Here is a 21,389-nt window from a genome sequence, read left to right on the forward strand (position 1 = left end):
GACTCTTGGTGTTGGCATCTGTAGTGTTTGTGCTTGAGCTAGGACCTGTAGCTCCCCCTATGTCCATGAAATCCTCTTCATCATTAGAAGCATCCCCAAATGTGCCACTAGAATATAACTCAAAATCAACACCAGCTGCAGGTGGAAGTGCGTTGATTGCATCATTGGCCCTTAACATTGAAGCTGTTGTGTGCACCAAGTTTAGTATTCTCTCAGTAGCCTCATTGTCCTGTTCATCCAAAGTTTGATAAGCTGGAATAGGGTGATTAAATGCCTCAGCTTCATAAGAAACAGAGTCTAAGACAACTTGCTATTCATGCTAAAATAGCTGCTTCTTTTCAGCCTCATTGACATCCCTTAACTCACTACCCTCACCTTTACCTTCTAAGGTGGCACTCCTCTCACTCTCTTTTGCCAAGCTGGAAGAAATAACTTGTATTTGTTCACTCATTTCCTCACCTTTTTCCTGAGAGCAACTCAACCTCTCACTCTATTCACTCCCTTCCCTCAATCCTAAGAGTGATTGTACAACTACCAGATCATCTACACTTGTAGCAATAATTGAAATTTCAAGTGGTGCAGTGATGTTCAACGGATGAGAGACATTTGTCGAGATAGTAGTTGAGAGTTTCAATGAATGATTGTTGTTAAGTACATCCGCCGAGATACAATCACTGGTCAACGGATGAAGGATATCCGTCAAGATAGTAGATATGATAGAGTTTAGAGTGGAAACTACTGTAGAATCTGTGGTGATTGATTTGAGTTTTTTAACAGATTTCTCAGTAGAATCAGAAAGAAATGGCAAGTGAGCCAACAAATCATCCAAAAGATGATGCTCACTTGCTTGAGATTTTGGATTCTCCAAGAGAGTTAAAGACGGAGTATCAGGAATTGATGTATGAATCATGTTCATATCCAGAGAGTTAGTGGGTGAGTTTTGTGTGTGAGGTGCTTCTATTATAAGAGATTTTTGATGTGACTCCACATTTATCGGAGCCACATCAACCTGACTTTGAGAAGGTGCTATAACTGAGTCTTTGACTGTAGTTTGCATAGTGTGTGCACCATGTGTATCCCCATGTGTTTTAGATTTCTTCTTTCTTGTGTAAGTTTGAGGTAAGTCTGTGTCCCTAACCCTTTTGGCCTGGACTTTTGGCTGAGAGCTTTGTTCAATAGTTACATCCTTTTGGATGGATGCAACTAGTAATGCGCTAGATTCCTTATTAATTACCACAATTTGTTGGGAAACTGTAGTGTGGCTTGGATGGGTTACACACATCTATCCCTTCTTATTCTTAGAGTTTCTTTGATTTTCACCCTGTCCCTCACCAAGCTTACTCCCCTTCACACTCTCCTATTTGGTTTAAGTAGTTTTTGAAACTAGTCCCTTTTGAGAGGAACTAGAGTGGGGTCTTTGAGACTTGGATTTAGAAAATTTTGTTTTAGTTGCTTGGGTAGGTATCTGTTGGGGAAAACTCACAGATGCCATTGCCACAGTTGTCTGCAAAGAAACTTGTGGTGGAGAAGTAGCAGAGACAGAAGTATTTACCTCACTTACCTGAGGCCTCTCCATGATTGGAAGGTAGATTAGAGGAACCTCACTGAGGTTGTCTGCCCTGTTCAAATCGGGAATAAATCTTTTTTCTTGAGCCCAACAATCTAGCTTGTTGATTGGGTTCTCAATGCTAAGATTCTCAGAAACAAAGTTAGCTAGCAACATAAAGAATCTAGCATAATATATGTTTTTAGATCTTTTCTTAATGTCTCCTAGCTTATACCCTAACTCATACAAGATAGACTCACTAAAATTATGATACTTATCACTAAACAGCATATACAGCATGTTAACAAGTGAGTAAGTCACATCATCAAAATTACTAATTTTTCCAGAAAAGACTTCAATAAAAGAGTCACAGAGAAAGCTCCACTCCTTTCTAAGGCCTTTTCTCCTAATCTCACCTAGTTTGGCAGGTTCAAAAGAATAACCCATAGAAATAAGCATAGAGCTTACATCTGTGTCTGTGTGTGGAACTAATGTATTATTCTCAGGCAATTGGAAACATGCTCGAATTACATCACTATTTATGCAGTAATTATTACATTTAAGAGTGAAGGTAATAGTTTTGTCCTGTGAGTTGTAAACAGAAGTAGTCCATATATCCTCAACCACTTCATAGTAGATGACAAGAGACTCCAGCGTAGCATAGTTTAGTTTACAACTTCGAATGAAATCCATCATTTTGTGATAGTCTTTAAAAGCAGCAATCTCATTGTTCACCAAAGCTACGAAGTTGTTCTTTTCATAAACAAACCCAGTTTGAGACATGATCTTGACTACTGGTGCCATTGCTGAGAGTGAAAGTAATTGCAGAGAAGAAGGTTTTTGCTTGGAGACGAAAGAGTTAGAGAAATTGCTTGAGAAAGATAAAAGTAAAAATGAAAATGAAATAGGATTTTATACTTTCTCATAAATAAAGGGTTTAAAGTAAAAAGTAAAAATAAAGTAACCAATGAAATTAGCCCAAAATAGCCGTTTAAAAAAGAAATAAACTGTCAAAATTCTAATGATTATCCATCGAAATATACTTACAAGCTGCAAGTAAATTCGACGGATAATGCCTAGAATTAACGGCTAAGATTGAGAGCAATTCGACGGATAAGGATTAAATAATTATCTATCGAGATAAAAATACCCAGAATAATATTTAATATTTCAACGGATGATAAAATTCAACGAATATTCATTTTCAACGGATAATGAACATCCGTCGAGATGTAAATTCTGACTTAGCTAAAATTTCATCTTTGACTAGAAACGTCAAATTTTATTCTGGCTGAATTTCAAATTGCTTAGACATCAAAAAAATTAGGAGTAGTTAAATATACCTAACTCACTTACCAACCTAGTAAAGGTGGATTCATCAAGTGGCTTGGTAAAGTTGTCTGCAAGTTGCTTCTCACTTGGAACAAAATGAAGTCCCATAGTACCATTCATGACATGTTCTCTAATGAAATGGTACTTGATGTCAATGTGCTTGGTCCTTGAAAGCTGTACTGGATTTTTAATAATTGCAATGGCACTTGTGTTATCACAGAAAATATGAATCTTATTCACCTGTAGACCATAGTTCAACAGTTGATTTTTCATCCATAAAATCTGTGCACAACAACTACCAGCAGCAATATATTCAGCCTCAGCTATTGAAGTAGAGATTGAATTTTGCTTCTTACTGAACCAAGATACTAGCTTATTTCCTAGAAATTGACAGGTTCATGTAGTACCTTTTCTATCAATTTTACAACATGCATAATCTGCATCTGAATAACCAGTTAGATCAAAACCAGAATATCTAGGATACCAAATGCCAAGTTTTGGTATTCCGTTGAGATATCTGAAAATTCTCTTAATAGCTACTAAATGAGATTCTCTAGGATCAGCCTGGAATCTAGCACAAAGACAAGTAGCAAACATTATATCTAGCCTACTGGCTATTAAATATAAAAGTGAGCCAATCATGCCTCTATAGCTTGAAATATCTACATACTTTTCAGTAGTGTTTACTTCAAGTTTAATTGCAGTGGCCATGTGAGTTTTTGCAGATGTGCAATCCATTAAGTCAAACTTCTTTAAAAAATCATAAATATATTTAGTTTGACTAATGAATATTCTATCACTAACTTGCTTAACTTGTAAATTTGAACAAGTATACTAGAGCCTTTAACATTGAGGCGTTCCAGGAGGAGTAAGTCGTGATACGATACCACACTCCTTCAAGAAACCTTTAAACTCGAGGCTTAAGTATTCTTCTCCATGATCTGATCGTAGAACCTTTATACTTTCCCCTGTTTGCTTTTCCACTTCATCCTTGTATTCTTTGAACTTTTCATAAGAATCAGATTTGTTCTTCAAAAGATACACATATACATATCTATTGAAATCGTCAGTAAATATAATGAAGTAGTAAAAGCCACCTCTTGTCATCGTACGCATTGGACCACATACATCACTATGTATAAGTCCTAATCGTTCGGTGGCCCTTTCACCTTGTCTGGTAAAAGGAGTTTTAACCATTTTGCCAATGCGACAAGATTTGCATTCTTCGTATGATTCAAAATCAAACTTATCCAAATAACCATCTTGATGTAATTTGAAAATGTGTTTCTCATTTATATGACCTAAACGACAATGCCAAAGGTATGTTTGATTTGAGTCTTTCATCTTAATATGTTTATTATCATTATTTATGTTATAGACAGGAGTATCTAAATTAAGAACATATAAACCATTAAACAAACGTGCAACCCCATAGGTAACATTATTGAATTAAAAGGAACAACTATTGTTCTGAATCAAAAATGAAAAACCTTTCTTGTCCAAATAAGAAACCGAAATAATATTTCTGAAAATCACAGGCACGTAAAAATAGTTATCTAGTTCTAAAACAAGCCCAGTGGGCAACGATAAATGATAAGTCCCTACAGCTAAAGCAACAACCTTTGCTCCATTGCCAACTCGAAGGTCGACTTCTCCCTTTTCCAATATCCTACTTCCCTGTAGTTCCTGCATATTTATACAAATGTGAGAACCACATCCAGTATCTAATACCCAAGATGTAGAAGTAGACAAATTGACTTCTATAACATAAATACTTGAATCAGAAGCAACAACAACAACCTTCTTCTTCTTCAGATCCTCCAAATAAGCATGAAAGTTCTTCTTCCAATGACCTGGTTTCTTGCAATAGTGACAATCACCAAACTTTGGAACACCGCCTTTAGGCTTCAATGTCTTGATCAGATCAAGTTTCAGATTGGAATTAGATTTAGATCTCATCTTCCTCTTGCCTTTCCATTTACCCTTTCCTTTGGCCTTCCCCTTATTCACTATCAACATGGGAGAAGGGGACGCCTTCTGAACGTTGCTCTCAGCAGTTTTCAACATAGCCAACAATTCAGTGGGGTTCTTATCTATCTCATTCATATCGTAATTCATCACAAATGGAGAACAGCTGCTGATTAAAGATTGCAAAATTAGGTCAATCTGGTGCTCCACAACAATCGGGGCACCCAACTTGGCAAGGTACTCAATATACCCAATTATCCTTAGAATATACGGTCCAACCGGATCACGTTCTCCCTGCTTACATGCATGCAATGATTTGAAAGTATCAAACCTCTGTTGACCAGCCTGTCCTTCAAACATACGTTTAAAGTGCTCAATCATATCATAAGAATCCATATTCTCATATTGTTTCTAAAGTTCAACACTCATGGTCGCTAACATGAGATATTGAACATCCGTATCATCATTGATATATTTCTGATAAACATTATGTTGAGCACGGGATGCTCCTTCAGGGAGAGGTGCAGGGCGAGGGATATCTATGACATAGAGCTTGCGCTCTTGTTTGAGGAAAATCCTCAAGTTCCTCTGCCAGTCAAGGAAGTTTATTCCTGTCAGCTTGTCCTTCTCAAGGACTAATCGCACAGAGAAGTTATTTGAATTGATTGCCATTTGATATCTACAATGTTTAAAATGCATAAGATAAAGTAGTCTACAGATGATTATTAAATTATGTTCAAGTGATTATTTATATATATTCAAAATATATATCTCCCACTATTTTATCAAATTAATAGCCCTAACTATTAATTCAGAAAGAATATCTTCTATATACTCTCTAGTGAGCCAAGATCCAAATTTCACAATATTTTAGTTCGGCTTTGGCTTTACTCCTAAAACATGATTCAATAAGGTAGACAACATTTGTCAATTATATCAACTATATAAATCTTGGATAGTTTAGTGGAATAACATTTATTCTTATTTATCCAATAAACCTCACCAAACTCTATGCCTCTAAGTTCACAATCCTATTGTGGTAACTAACCCAAAGGTCTAAAAAGTATCATATACTTCAACACGCTGTCCCACGATATATGGGAGTACTTCGCTCTGGCGAACCCACTCCTTATCGATCTAGGGGTTAACGCGTAGGACATATTGGAAGGCATCTAAACAACTTAATATAAACATTAGGGTTTTGTTAGTATTATAACGATCATGATCCCATCATAATGAGATTCCCAATTTTTCCTTGAATAAAATACTTCAAATCAATACTCGTCAATGGTTTGATTTCCAGGAAGTGGAGGAGTCACATCGGTCTCGCTTAAAACCCACATACTTACAAGTTCAATGAACCCGTTGTTGACAAAATCTCCCCATGTCGGAAATAAAGAAGATTCGTATTTCATTCCGTGTTTCATAAACACGAGAATCTCATAATCGTTTGGAAATTTTAAAATCTTAAGTCATTACAGATTTTATCTTGTTTAGAAGGCATGGCATGGGTGACGTATCTTATAAATACATTCATGCATGATTAATCTAATTAAAGCATGCATCATTAACAATTCTATACATACATTCATACATCAATATGTAAAGTGCGGTATGTAAACGTGCTTGGTTATGGCTTTTATCCTATGTGATCCTTTCAAGCTAATGAAAGGATCAAGGTCAATCTATGGTGAATAATATAAATACAATTACAATTACAAGTCTTCATTCTTCTTGTCTCGATTATTGCTTCTCCTCTTGGATAATGCCATCTTAGAGTATATTACATTAAAACAACCTATACTAATGTACTTACATAAGAAAACTCGAGTTACATTCGAGGTAAAATAGTTACAAGAATAATGAAAACAACATGAAGTCATATTTATAAAACCAAAATCATAAACTTTAATATAAAGGTCTTAAGGCCATAACCAACACCATGCTGAAATAAATAAATAAAGAACTTGAGAAAAACAAAATATAGCGGGGGTCCGGGGGCGGCAGCCCCCGGGCGGGGTCCGGGGCGGCAGACCCCGGCTAGGGTTGAGTTCGAAAAGAATTTTTTTTATCGGAAGACCAGTCTTGTACAGAAATCTCAATTTCGGAACAACGGATCATATCTGAACCAGTCTCTACCTCTACTACATCATATGTAGTTCCAGAAGCATGTATCATATACGTACTAATCAATCCCCATTTAACAGATCATGCCAATACACCATCTGTCCAACAGTTTATATCAATATCTATAAACCAGACATCATGCATAACATATAAATCGCATACTAATCAGTCATGGCATAATATAACGTGCTAGTATCATCATATGCTACATCACGTGAATATCCAGAAAGCTCTACATCACAGTTTGATCATAAATCAACATAACAACATGCATATTAAATCTCACACATAAACGGTATCACATACATACATGGTAGATCTTATTCATGCTTAATATATTGAAAAACTGTCAAATACGTAACCAAATTATCCCATTATACACATAGCTCTGATACCATTGTTAGGGATTCACTCAATAAAACGCAACGGAAAAACAAAAATTTCGAATCCCTACCGCATGATTTATGTATAATGAACGAATAATTATGGAGAATAGATATTTACCTTAATAAAGTTTTCCTTCTGACTGTAATGGGAGTTTTGATCTTGATGAACCAACACAACAAGTCTCCTTTTGAAGATCTTCTCTCCAAAGGTATCCACACGAACGTCCGATCGTCCAACGATCACCGGAGCCTGTACTAGGTGATTTGGTTTCCTTCTTCTTCTTCTCTCTCTCTCTCTCTAGCCTCTCTAAGATGTAGAGCTGTTAGGGTTCTAAAATCGTGATAAACTTTTTAACCCTAAAAATATACATCTTAATGTATATATAGGGAGAGAGGAGATTCAGGCCTAACCCTAATCATAATGGGCTTCTAAAAGGACCCATTCTGATTTTGGGTTTGTATTATTATTAAATTCAAATTCTAATATATATACAATTAATCAAGTCTCACTTAATTAATTTAACAATTAAATTTGAATTAACAATAATAAAATATTTAAATTCATAATTTAAATAACACTCCGTTTTAAACGTTCTTTGTGTGTGACCCTTTAGTTATTATTACGTTGACAATAATTTTATTTTCTATTAATAAAATTATAAACAATGAGAGGCATTCAGTAATACATCATTGCTCCCCAAGTAATAATATTCAATTAAACCTTTCATGAATAATGTACAATATAATATAATTCCTTTAGCCTTATATTATAGATCAAACTCGAGGCATGCATTGTGTCACTGTTAACGTTTAATTCCTTCTTTTCTTGATCAATGAGTAAACTATTAAACAGATCAGTATTTGAGCACGACCATGCATTTTATAGTCTTACTCAATCAAGAGGCCAATAATATCACTATTTTAATAAAGGAGGGCTAAATCTCATCTAGATCATTCATATTTCTCATACAATTCATAATATACCCAATGTCTACTTCTATTATTATCCGGTCAAGGATAACTTTTAATAGTATCAAAGTATATTAATTCTCGTATAGAAATATAATGGTTTCAGGTCAAACCGTCAAAGGACCAATACATCATTATTACTGTGAGATTAACTTATGACACTTTAAACATGTAGTATTTCACATTGGGTCAATCCAGCACCATGTATTTAATACATGTGCATGTGTTTTAACTTTAGTATCACCATACCTATGAGCAATGAGATGTGATCATCAGTCAACAAACACACTAGTCTCAACGTATTTATTATTGTCCCTTAATAATAATACTTGACTAGGGACCTTTAGGAATATCAATACTATTCTCATAATCTCAATTCTAAGTCACGTACTTAGAGATATAGATTTACATATCATATTCCAAGGATATTTATTAATCTAACATTTTATTGCAAAAAATAAAGATATAATAAATTACTAAAGAATAATCCATAGAATCATAATTAATAATCCAAATATTTCATAATATAAACATAATAGTGTTGTCTTTAGGGCACAAACACTAACAGAAAGTCCTTCTTCCAAGTAAGGATTCAGTTTCTCTTTGCTCCTTTTCCAGGCTTCATCACAGAAAGATTCTATACCTTGAATTTTAGTAATTTGAGCATGGACATCTCTAGATGATTTCCATGCCTTAATTACTTCTTGTTCTCGGTCAAGTTGCTTTCTTAAAATCTCCTCTTTCTTTAAAGACTCGGTCAGTTCATCTTTTGCAATTTTACACTCCATCTTCAGTTTCTAAAACTCAACAAATTGAGTTTCTAACATATTGTTTCTTTCACTCAAAAATAAATTGTTCTCTTTAATTTTAGTGTTTTCTTTCGTGAGAGGTTTTAGGGTAACACGCAGATGATATAACTCAGTAGACATATCATTTATAGCATCATTACACTCAGCTTTAGATAAATGTGTTAGATTAGTAGTGATTACATGATTACTAGATGAACCGGCCTCTGTTTCATCCGATTTGGCCATAAGTGCTAGATTGACATAGCTTGTATCCTCATCCTCCCTTAATCCATCAACAACCCAGTCATTTTCCTAGATAAAGAAAGCCCCTTTCCTTCTGTTTGAGCAACTCAAAGTATTTCTTTTTGTAATCCACAGGCTCAAACTTCTTTTTATCAGAATTAGGATTTCTGCATTCACTTGCAAAATGAGCACCCAAGCCACACTTGAAATATTTAAATTTTGACTTGTCAACCATGTATCTGTTTGACTTGGATGCTCCAAAATCCTTCTTGAATTTGAGCTTGGCAAACCTTCTGGATAGAAAATCCAGATGCTCATCTATGTCATCCATATCATCTTGACTAAAATGGTCTTCATGTTCAGCTACTAGCCCCTTTCCTTTGCCTTCACAAATTCTAGGGTTTGGTGCAGATTCCACAACTTCTACCTTTATCTTTTTCTCTCTCTCTCTTTCTCAGCAACCAATGCAATTGATCCTCCCTTCTTCCTTTCGTTCTCCAGCTTCTCATCTTGCTTTATTTCAAGCTCATAGGTCTTTAGAACCCATACAGTCTGTCCAAGGTAAATTCCTTGTAATCTTGAGAGTTTCTTTGCGAGACTGTCATATGCTTCCATTCCTTTGGTAGATATCTAAGGAATTTGAGATTTGAATCCTTTGTTTGATATATTCTTCCATGCAGCTTTAGAGCATTTATCAATTTTTGAAACCTACTAAAAATGTCAGTGAGTGACTCACTTTCTTCATTATGAAAATGCTCATACTGCTGAATCAAGAGTTACATTTTATTTTCCCTTACTTCCTCAGTTCTATCACATATAACTTAATTTGTATCACAGACATCCTTAATAGTTTTGCAATTGATAATGTTGTCAAACATGTCACCACAAACACCATTAAACAATGTTCATGGCCTTCTTATCCTTATGAACTTACTCAATATCTGGATCATACCATTCTACTCTAGGCTTTGGGATAGATGGCTCATTTCCTGTAGTAGCTCTCATAGGGACATGTGCACCTTTCTCAATACAATCCACATATTCTTCATCTTGAGAGAGGAGATGCAGGCGAAGTTTCACCTTCCAGTGGTGATAGTTGTCTTTGTCCAGAAATGAAATTTTTATTCCAAGATATTTTCTGCTCATCTTGGTAGTTGTTGTGATCTTTAAACTCTTTGTTCTTAAAGAGCTTACTCTAATACCAATTGTTATTCCCAAAAAATAACAAAGAATAACAGAAGGGGGTGAATGTAATTCTGATTTCTTTTTTATTTTAAGAACTGTTCTTTCTTAAATATAAAACTGTGTTTGATTTGACTAAAGTGCAAAATGAAAGTGATAAAGAAATCATATACAAAGTGATAAAACACAAGTATTTAAAAACTTTCTGGTGGTTTGAACTTTTTCACCAGAGAGATATATAAAATCGAAAACTATGTGAAGCAAGATTTGCACACAGCTGCTTACAAGTAGAACTTCAAACTACAGAAAAATTCTTTACAGATTTTGCTTTTTCTATTTCTCCAGTTGGATGTTTGCTTACTTGATTGTATCATATTTTTCTACTTGCTACACTTGGTTTATAAATCACCAAGTTACATGATAAAAAGATAAAACATATGAGACAAAATGTTTATTAGTCTAATTACATTCTTCTTCATTTCTCTATCCAGCATCTTTGAATATCTTCAAGTTAGCATGAAAATGGAAATGTTTTTTTGTTCTCTAAAACCTGTAAATAGGATGCCACATTCCATTTGCATCTAATCAATCCTTGTGGCTGTCAAGTCACTATCAATTAAAATTTGAATTAGAACATCCATTGAAACTTCATTGGATCATCCGTTGAAACTGTGTTGAAACATCCGTCGAAGCTTCATTAGATCATCCGTTGAATGTGACTTGGGTCATCCATCGAAACCTTATACAATCATCCGTTGAAAGTCTTCCATAGCAGTTTACTCTATTTCACTTATACAAAATTACAAGGCATCTAATATTTACAATTAGCCAACCTATTTTGCATATCAAACTAGTAGTCAACATGACTTTGAGTATCCTACAACTTCTAGATCTTTAAGGTATAGTAGACTGCAGAAATGTGTTACAAGACTTATTAATACATAAGCTACTCTCTCAACGGATGTTAGAGGGATCATCCGTCGAGAGCTACAAAAACACTATATTAAATCTACTAAGGTGTTTTGTTTAACTTATCATCAAGTACACAACATATTCCTAACAACATTTAACTTCAGTCTTTCCTTTTTGTAAAAACCAAACACTGCCAAAATTAATTTTAGTAATTCAAATTATAATATAACAAAACAATTAGTAAATCAAAAAAATATTAAAAAATTAATAATAAAAAAAATAAATCATCTACAAACATCACTACTATTCAAGAATCTCAATTTACTCTATTGTTATAACCGAAACATGGTTTCGTTTGGTCAGTTGGTTAATACCTTCCTAAAAAATATGTTAACACATTCCAAAACAAAGTTTAAAAAAATATAATTTAATTAAAAAATTTAATTCATGTATCTAATATAACTACAAACTCAATAAATTATTATCCAACGTAATTTCTAATCGCACTTAAGATATTTTTTAACTCTTTGTAGGAAAATAAATACTTCCAAAATTAATTTTAGAAATTCAAATTATAATATAACAAAATAGTTAATAAATTAAGAAAAAATTAAAAAATCAATATTAAAAAAATAATACCAAATCATCCGCATACATCACCGCTATTCAAAACTCATACTTTCCTATACGCTGGGCACCTAAAAAATATGTTAACACATTCCAAAAAAAAGTTTAAAAAATATAATTTAATTAAAAAAATTGAATCACGTATCTTATATAAATACAAACTCAATAAATTATTATCCAACTTAACTTCTAATCGCACTCAACTTCTCTTTTACCTCTTTTGTAGGAAAACAAACACTTGCAAAATTAATTTTAGAAATTCAAATTATAATATAACAAAATAGTTAATAAATCAAGAAAAATTTAAAAAAATCAATACTAAAAAAAAATAATACCAAATCATCCTCTTACACCAAGACTCATACTTTCCTATATGCTCTGCTCCCGCGCAGCTAGGGGTGAGCAAAATCGAACCGGAACTGAAAAACCGAACCGGACCGGGTAATTTCGGTTCGGTTTGTTTTGAGTTTTTTTAAAATCCGGTTAATTCGATTTCTCGACTTGAACCGAAATAATATCGGTTTGGTTCAATTTTTTAAGTATAGGTTCGGTTAAAACCGAATTAACCGATATATATACATATATACACACACAATATTTATATTTCAGCCCACTTATTAACAGGCCCACGTAACAATCATGATCATATAATTTTTCCTTTCTACACTACCCAGCCTGCTTCTTTTCAGAATTCACTTGACTATCTCTATCTCTCTCCCATTATACACAAAGCTATTGTATATCTCTATGTAAATTGTGAATCATCAATATCTCTCTCAATTGTAATTATTTTAAATTAGGATGAATTTTTTTTATCATAGGTAACCCGCATCCGCTACCCTTCAGATTGGTATACCCTATGAGCTCATGCAATAGTCTGCAAACTACGTGAACCAAGGTAAACCGCATTTAAGCGACATGCTCTGATTCAGGAGTCATAACCATAAATTCTCCTCTCGTGGGATTTCAACATATGACCAAGAGAATAGTTATTTCTTTTTTAACCAAATGAGCCGACCCTTGCGGGCGAAATTAGAATGGATTCATTGCTAGCAAGTTACGCTTCTTCTTCACGCGACAAGGAAGATAATAAATATCTCAATCAAACCCCTTATCCTCTTCCTCCTCCTTCAACCCCATCATGCGTTCTTGAATTATATTTTATTTATAATATAATATTTCTATTACTAAATCTTAATGTTAAACATGACCTAAATATTTCTAAATATAAACTGACCCATTTGTTCGCCACCATTCAATTTCAACATACTGTCATTCAATTCAATTTCATCCTAAAGTATCAAAGATTTTTCCTTAAACAGGTTCTTTCTATTTTTTTCAAACCGAACTGAACTGATTATAACATTTCGGTTCGGTTTCTGAGTATACTTTGGTTCCGTTTGATTTGAAAATTTTAAGAATTTCGGTTTTCGGTTTTCTCGATTCGGTTCGGTTTCCGACCAAACCGACCGAATACTCAGCCATACGCGTAGCGAAGCGACCTATAGGTTGTAGATTGTAGTACGAGGACTTTTTAAAATTTTAACTATTTAAATTTTGAATCCTTCAATAAAATAACACATACAAAATAAGACTCAAATAATATACTATTATATGCGAAACATATTTCCGTTTAGTCGCTTGGTTAGTATGTTAAAACCTTGAAAAACAAAATTTAAACAAAATTTAATTAGAAATATAAAATCATGTATCTAATATAACTCAAACTATACTAATTTGTATCCAACTTAATTTCTAATTACACTCAACTTCCATCTTACCTTTTTTGTAGGAACCAAGCACTCAATTTTAATCTTCCTTTTTTTAGGAACCAAACACTATCAAAATCATTTTTAGGAATCCAAATTATAATATAACAAAATAATTAATAAATCAAGAAAATATTAAAAAATCAATATTAAAAAAAATACCAAATCATCCACAAAAGCAGCTGCTATTCAAGACTCCCACTTACCTATAGGTTGGTGCACCCGTGCCGGCGAAGCGAGCTTCAAGACTCCCATTTTTTTTATAGGTTCCTACACCCGTGCCAGCGAAGCGATCTATTGACGGTAGTACAAGGACTTTTTAAGATTTAAACTATCTAAATTTTGAACACTTTATAATATAATACATATAAAATAATATATAAATATTTTAATTTTATTAATTTTAATAATATATAAATATTATTTTTTATAATTTATTTTTATAAAATAATAAAATCACAAATATGATAATCAGTCATGTAATTGTACGGGCTACAGGGCAGTTATAAATACACGTACTTTAGAAATTAGAAGGGACATTACGTTGTCACGTTATACGTGCACCTAGTGTTTTTATACAAGTAACTGATGAAACTATAGCTCTTGGTGACCATACTCCATAGTACGTTTTTTATACGGCTCTCAGTCCATACGTATTTAAATATATAACTGTTAAACAAGTTTGTAACTAAGTACAAGATAAATATTACAAATTTGACACGAAACAGATTACTAACCTTGGTTCATTCATTAATTAGCTATGCTATAAGGCAACTGTAAAACGTCCACGGAACTTTTGGAAGAAGGTAGTTGCGAGTAGGGTGTAAATGAATCAAACTGTTCGTAAGCCATTCGAGCTTGGTTTGTAAAAAATTTAAATTCGACTAAAAAATAATCGAGCCGAGTTCGAACTCGAGCTTTTCTAATTTTTAACCGAGCCGAACTCGAGTTTCAAATTATTCGGCTCTTAGAGTTCGCGAGCCTTATCAAGGCTCTATTTTTTTATTATAAATATATTTTTATATAATATTTAATACTTTTTTATATATTATTTATTTTTATCGAGTCGAACTGATTATATTTTGATTTTTTTTTAATTTTTAATGAATTAATTAAAGTTTTCAACCCGAACTCGAGTCTACCGAACCTTTTACGAGTCGTGTTTCGAACTTGAAACTAATGGCTCGGTCGAGTAGTTGCGACCAACCACTACTTTAATACCGAGTTTGCTTTCGTGAGCAAGTAACATGCTCGTTAGGGGGAGACTCGGCACTGCTAGTTCTTTATTTTTTAAAAAAATAAAAAATTTAAAAATAATATATAAAATTATATTTTATATTAGCCTTAAAATACTGAAAAGTATAAAAAAAATTGTAAAGAAAAGAATGAGATGGAGGAAATAATACATAATGAAAATTAGTACCTAAAATTTACTATTTTAGATAAATCTAATACAAAAATTATTATGTTATTTTAATATATATAGGTCATAGGTGATAGACTGATTAACAAGAATTTTTATTGATTAATCTTGAAGTTTAAAAATGGAAATGATTACTTATCTTGTAGAATATTACCAAAAACTAATCGAGTTTTTTCAGAACTATGATCGTCGTAAATAATAAAACGGTATTATCATATTACTGGCTGATGAATTGATGATATAGAAATTGTTATAATAATATAAAATTCTGAAAATGATCATTTTCTAAAACCCAAAGTTCAGAAATGCATTTTGAAATGCAAGAGGATTCAATTCCCCATGACCGTTCACAGAGGCCAACCAACTCAGCTGAAAGTTCAGGTTGGCAGCTTCGGAATTCATTGTTTTCATTAATTTATGTAATGCTGAATGGATTCTTTGTGATTGACAATACTTTACAAGGACTTGGAGGTTTTTCCCCGGAGCAGATTGATTTTCAAAACATTTTTCGAATAACAGGACATACCATTTAATATACTTTAATTCATATATAAGTATGCACATGGTGTTAGATTTTATTATTAGAATATTAACTAGGGACTTTTTGCGTTCCAAATTTCTTCAATTTTGAATTTTTTTCCACGAAATTTGTAATTTTTATAACATAAACGGTTATCTTCTAGTTTTATTTTATTTATTTATTACAGTTATTTAGGTTCTGTTTATTTTGAAATATAAAATTGATATTATAGTTTAACGTTAAATCTCAGTATTTTAATTTAGTTTTCTTTCTCACACATTCTAACCAATTAAAAGTCTCTTAACTCATATTTTAACATTTCTCTTTTACGTTTTTAGTAGTCAATATTTTAATAATTTGTACAACAAAATTGAGTAAATATTTTTTTTAATCAAATACTTTTTAAAAAAATCCAGTAAATATTACATAACATAAATAAGATTCATTAAAGTATGAGAATATTTTTATCAATCTTGTTCCTGCTTAAACTTTGCATTAGATTGATACACGATATGTGAATAGATTTGGCATATAGAAAAACTTGGTTGATTTTTATTACTGTCTAAACATTAGTAATCAGATATTTCAATTTTGTATAGCATTATACAATGGTGTCTACTTCAATAATGAAAGTTGACAGTGGATTATATTTGTATATTGAGATTAAAAAAATCTATTAATGTTAATTGTCCATCTACATATTAAAAAGTTTGTTTACACATAGACTTAATAGTATACTGATAGCAACCATGAAGACTAACATGTAAAAGTGACAGAGCTTGATATAACAAAGCAACATGACCTCGGTTATATCTCCAGAAATGAGACAAAAATTAAATAGTTCAAATTACTTGTTACAGTTATGTTCTGAAATTCGGATTCACTTAGCTGGAGATTAACGTTACCAAACAGTTTGCAACAACTATCATTTCAAGGAGCTTATTCCTCATAATAAGAAATTAGTCACATACATGAAACTATTATAAATGTAGGTGGGTATAGTAATGATATTTTAAATTTTAAGTGCGAGGAATATCTTCAATTAATTGAGGCAGAATTAGGATTCTATAATCTGCTACATAGAAAATTATAGTTAAAAAGGAAAAATGAGTTCATTATAACCATGTGAAATATAACAACTTTTAGCTCAATATAACACATCAACATGACTTCAGTTATATCTCCAGAAATATGAGACAAAAATTAAATAGTTCAAATTACCTATTAGAGTTATGTTCTGGATATCTGATTCACTTAGCTGGAGATTAACGTTTCCAGAAATTTTACGCCGTGAGTAGAGAACATCATTTACCATTGCTTTCCAATGTTGTTGCCATAGTTTCAAAGGATCTGTCACCTGATTATTAGATAATATGAATACAAACAATTGTCTCATCTGAAAGGGCATAGCATGATTGGAATTCTCGGTCATGGCGACATCCCATTGTTTGTCATCCTTTAATAGGCCAAGAGCATCACATGCCTCGTTGTATGTATTATACATAATGCCATTAACAGTTCTGAGGTCTTTGAAAGATGTTGCTCCTTTAATGTGCATCAAAATCATATGCAGATAAAATGTTTCTCCAGAAGATGCATGAACATCAGATAAACGCCCAAAAACTGTACCACGTTCACGAATCTTCCACATGTTTTGATCCTGTTTCCAAGTAAAATTATGAGGAAACTGATGATATGTAAACTGTCTTGCCTCTGGTATATTTTTATTTGCCTGAAACCATCCTTCCAATTTGCTAAATCTCTTTTTAGCCTTCTCCGCAACATCTTGAAGATTTTCATGTTGCTCAAAAGACACACTCTTTTCGCCTTCCAAATGCACTGACAAACGCTCAACAGTAGGAAAACGATGATGTATGTCGAATTCTAAAAGATGCCAGGCAGCTTCCGAAGCACATATGTAACGACCATCAAGGAAATTTTTTATTTCATCATTTTACTTTGGTTTTGAAGATGAAGTGCTTGCTTCATTTCCTTGCTGTTTTTTCCTCAAAATCATGGTAGTCGTATCGTGACCTTTCTAGCAGTATTTAAATAAATACTTCAAAGATCGCGAACTGTTACAAACCTCCAAATTAATATGACAGTGGAAACGGACTAATAAATCCCTATTATAAGGAACCACGTATTGGTTATCAAGTTCCACTCCTTTCTTTGTCACAGTCAATCCTGTGTGTCGTCTACGATATACAGGAAAACCACAATCGTCAAAAAATGTGTGAGCATTAAACCTGGATAAGGAAAAAAAGGATGGTTATTATATTGCTACATTTATGTTGTTAAATTTTAGTATAAAAATACAGGCTTATTAAACATATACCAATGCAAATGCCATATATGAAAAAATCAACACCTTTTAGGAAAATGGCGACCACAATTGCCCTTAACCATGCAAGGAGAGTAGGAGTAATCTTTTCCATATGGCCATGAATCATGTGACTGTTGACAACATTAAAACCAATAGGATTATGATTTTTATCCGGTATTTCAGTCGAGATTAACTGATTAATGTCATCAATATTTTGTTGGCGACCTCTCGGATGTAACCATATTAACATGTGACAGTGAGGAAGACCGCGCTTTTGGAATTCAATTACATGCATTACTACAAAAGAAAGAAACGATGATATATTTATTTACGACTTTAAAAGGTATAAACAATATGTAATAAACTAAGATTTTATAATTGTAAGGAAGAAACTAAATCATAAGAGTGCATTACTACCTCCTATGCATTTCCCAAAATAATTCTTGTTTTTGAAAAGGTCCAGCAACTGGTCAAGTTTTAACTTAAAAACTCTTGCTGACACATCAAGTTTGTCAGCAACATCTACTCCAGGGAAAAATTTCATCATAATCTTAATCTCAGGCCATTGTGTATTACACGTCATTGTCAAAAATAGGGATGGATGATCGATGGTACGACAAATAGCTAATGAATCTTTGAAGTATTGATTCATATATCTTTGCGAACCAGTGTGAGTTGCAGGAAGGATGACATTCTTGCCTTTTGTAGATGGATTTGTATCACCTTTTGATATTGAATCACGAATAGATTTATAAAGATCAGACCTTATTATATTCTGATGAGCTCGAGTCCAGTCCAGTCTATATTGCTCAACTGCTGCAAAGGCATCTACCACAAATTGTTGCCATAAACGACCGCCAAGATGAAGATTCATGCCTGTTATAGTAAATATAAAGTTAGCACTAAAGATATAATTCTGAGCACAACCCTAATATATTATGCATCAGAAGACAGTGGTTAAAAGTACCTTCTTCTGGGCGTATCATTAAGTTATAAGCATAATATTCTCGCATTGTGACAGTAGTTTTGTGCTGAGTCTCATCTGGATGTAGATCACTTACATTCTCATCCGGCACTTTAGGCTTCTTGTTGTGAAGGGGAATATCTAGATGAAAATCATCATCACCATAAGGAAAAAGCAACGGATACTGAAGCTGCATAAAGTGCTTGCAGGTTACATATATTCTTTTCAGATACATCTGCTTTGTTTGAACGACAATATCTCTGAATGGGCAAGTATCATCGCTATCTCCAACTACCAAGGATGCCACCTCATTTGAAGGTCCAACCTGGTTTTTCCTGCCAGAGGCTGACTTAGATGAAACCAAAAGCAAACTAAAGTCGTCTGTTTCACCAAGATTAATACGATCATGCCCATAACGAAAACCTTCTGCCAATTGATTATTTTCATCAAGCATCTTTAACGACCCTTCTACAATATCTGGATCAAGCACTTACGAGCCAGGTATTGCATTCATGCGATTTTCTATTTCATTTTCAGTGTCATACACATACAGTTGGCATAATTTTGCTGGTTGACCATCCTTGGGTTTGAGGCTTCCAATTAGATGATAGTTTTGGCCATTAAGTTTAAAACAGTAAGGCCCTCCTCCATTGTTAATTTTGCGGTCTATTTTGCCACCAATTGAGGTGAACTGAAACAGGGAATTATATGTTCTTATGTTGAGCCTGAAGTGATCAAATTTTTCACCTCCAGATAGAAAAGAAGCAAGGAAGGGAGGAGGACGTTTTTCAGCAGGAAGCTTAACTTGACCATCTTTGCAACACATTGTAAAAGTTGGTGTGCTATCTTCGATGATTTATTGTTCTGTTCTTCATTCCACATTCGTGCGTTACACTTCTGACATACCTTAGATGGAGGCCCGAGGTCCATGTATCCCGTCCATAAATCTGACAATAAAAATTAATATAAAGATTAAAATGTCATAGTTTCATAAATTATGTTTCCTTTGTGACGTAGTTAAAATATTTATGCTACCTGAGAAATATTGATTATTGTCTTCTTCATCATCGGATAAGTACTCACCTCTATGAGTTGTACTATGATAATATTAAAGAAATAGATTAATGGTCATCTAAATAGGATAATCATTGAGGTTTGATTGTAATGAGTGGTTATCAGTTTGTACATACCTTCAGCGTCTGAGTCATCTCATTATCATCTGAAAAAATAATAAATAGAATGAAAATGGCTTATTGTCTAAAAACTGACTGAAATCTGTCTTAATATATTTTACCAGAAATATATTGCTCATAGTCCGGCATGTGTTCAATTTGTATCTCAGCAGCGTCGTTGAATGCTTCAAACAAATTCCTTTTACCAGATGCAGAAGAACCGTCATTTGATCTAGGCGTTCTTATTGAATCATTGTTATCTGAAATTAATATTAGAGAATGCTATTCAAATTTAAATCATAAACATGCACGAAACTATATAGGCTCACAAAGACAGGGACATGCCGTGTGAAGCTGAAAACCAAACTGAGTATAAATAATAGAAAACATCAGTTCAAGGTTGCAATACTTTTTAATATTGTGTGATGTTGACAAATGAGTATATCGGAATACCTGGCCTTTTGACACCAATTTTCTCAGGCTCTGGAATATGAACTGTTACACGTCTCTTACGCTGATTTTTTTTTAGCTTGTGAAGGAGTTTCCAGCATGCGATGATCAAGTTGAGCCTGATTTATGTTCAAATTTGGCTTCTGGTGCATTTGTAAACATGTGTCTGTGAACAAATTTTTAACAAATCAGTATCTCCCTGTAAACATGTGTCTGTGAACAAATTTTAACAAATTAGTATCTCCCTGTAATAATATGAATTAGTATCTCATTGAACTTTAATTTATTTTAAAAATATTTTAAATCATACAATTTCATTTATATATTTTGTTATTAATTTATAATTAATTCAATTTAGATAGGTGTTGATATTTTGTTTATATTTCATTTTGTATCGTTCACTTTTTCAGTCAATAAATATTATTTACACAGTTTTTTGTTATAAATATTGTTTAAGTTTTTCTCAGTTGATCAATATTTTTTCACATATATGTTTTTCTACATATATTGCTTAAACATGTGAACTCGAAATCAATTTTTGTCAATTACTCCCCTAACTGTATTTCTGTATATAAATTTTAAATATAAAAAATTAGTTCAATATTACTCGGCGTCGCCTTACGGCGATCCCTCGCAGTTTAAAATTTGGAAAATTAAAAAAATGTAAATACTTAATATGAGTTAT

At 33.0% G+C, this 21,389-nt stretch overlaps 1 protein-coding gene across 1 annotated transcript; it reads right to left on the minus strand.

Annotated features, from left to right (window-relative positions):
* Positions 1-1,366: 1,366 nt before the first annotated feature.
* LOC141695964 (uncharacterized) lies at positions 1,367-19,536 on the minus strand. The gene is made up of 7 exons (XM_074500164.1): positions 19,086-19,536; positions 18,536-18,994; positions 18,112-18,415; positions 17,869-18,041; positions 17,014-17,676; positions 1,963-2,286; positions 1,367-1,713 (listed from the first exon to the last, which is right to left on the minus strand). Exons 1-7 carry the CDS (start codon positions 19,534-19,536, stop codon positions 1,367-1,369), a joined length of 2,721 nt encoding a protein of 906 aa, XP_074356265.1.
* Positions 19,537-21,389: the final 1,853 nt, after the last annotated feature.

This window comes from Apium graveolens, chromosome 11 (assembly GCF_009905375.1).
Source record: "Apium graveolens cultivar Ventura chromosome 11, ASM990537v1, whole genome shotgun sequence".
Taxonomy (NCBI): Eukaryota; Viridiplantae; Streptophyta; class Magnoliopsida; order Apiales; family Apiaceae; genus Apium; species Apium graveolens.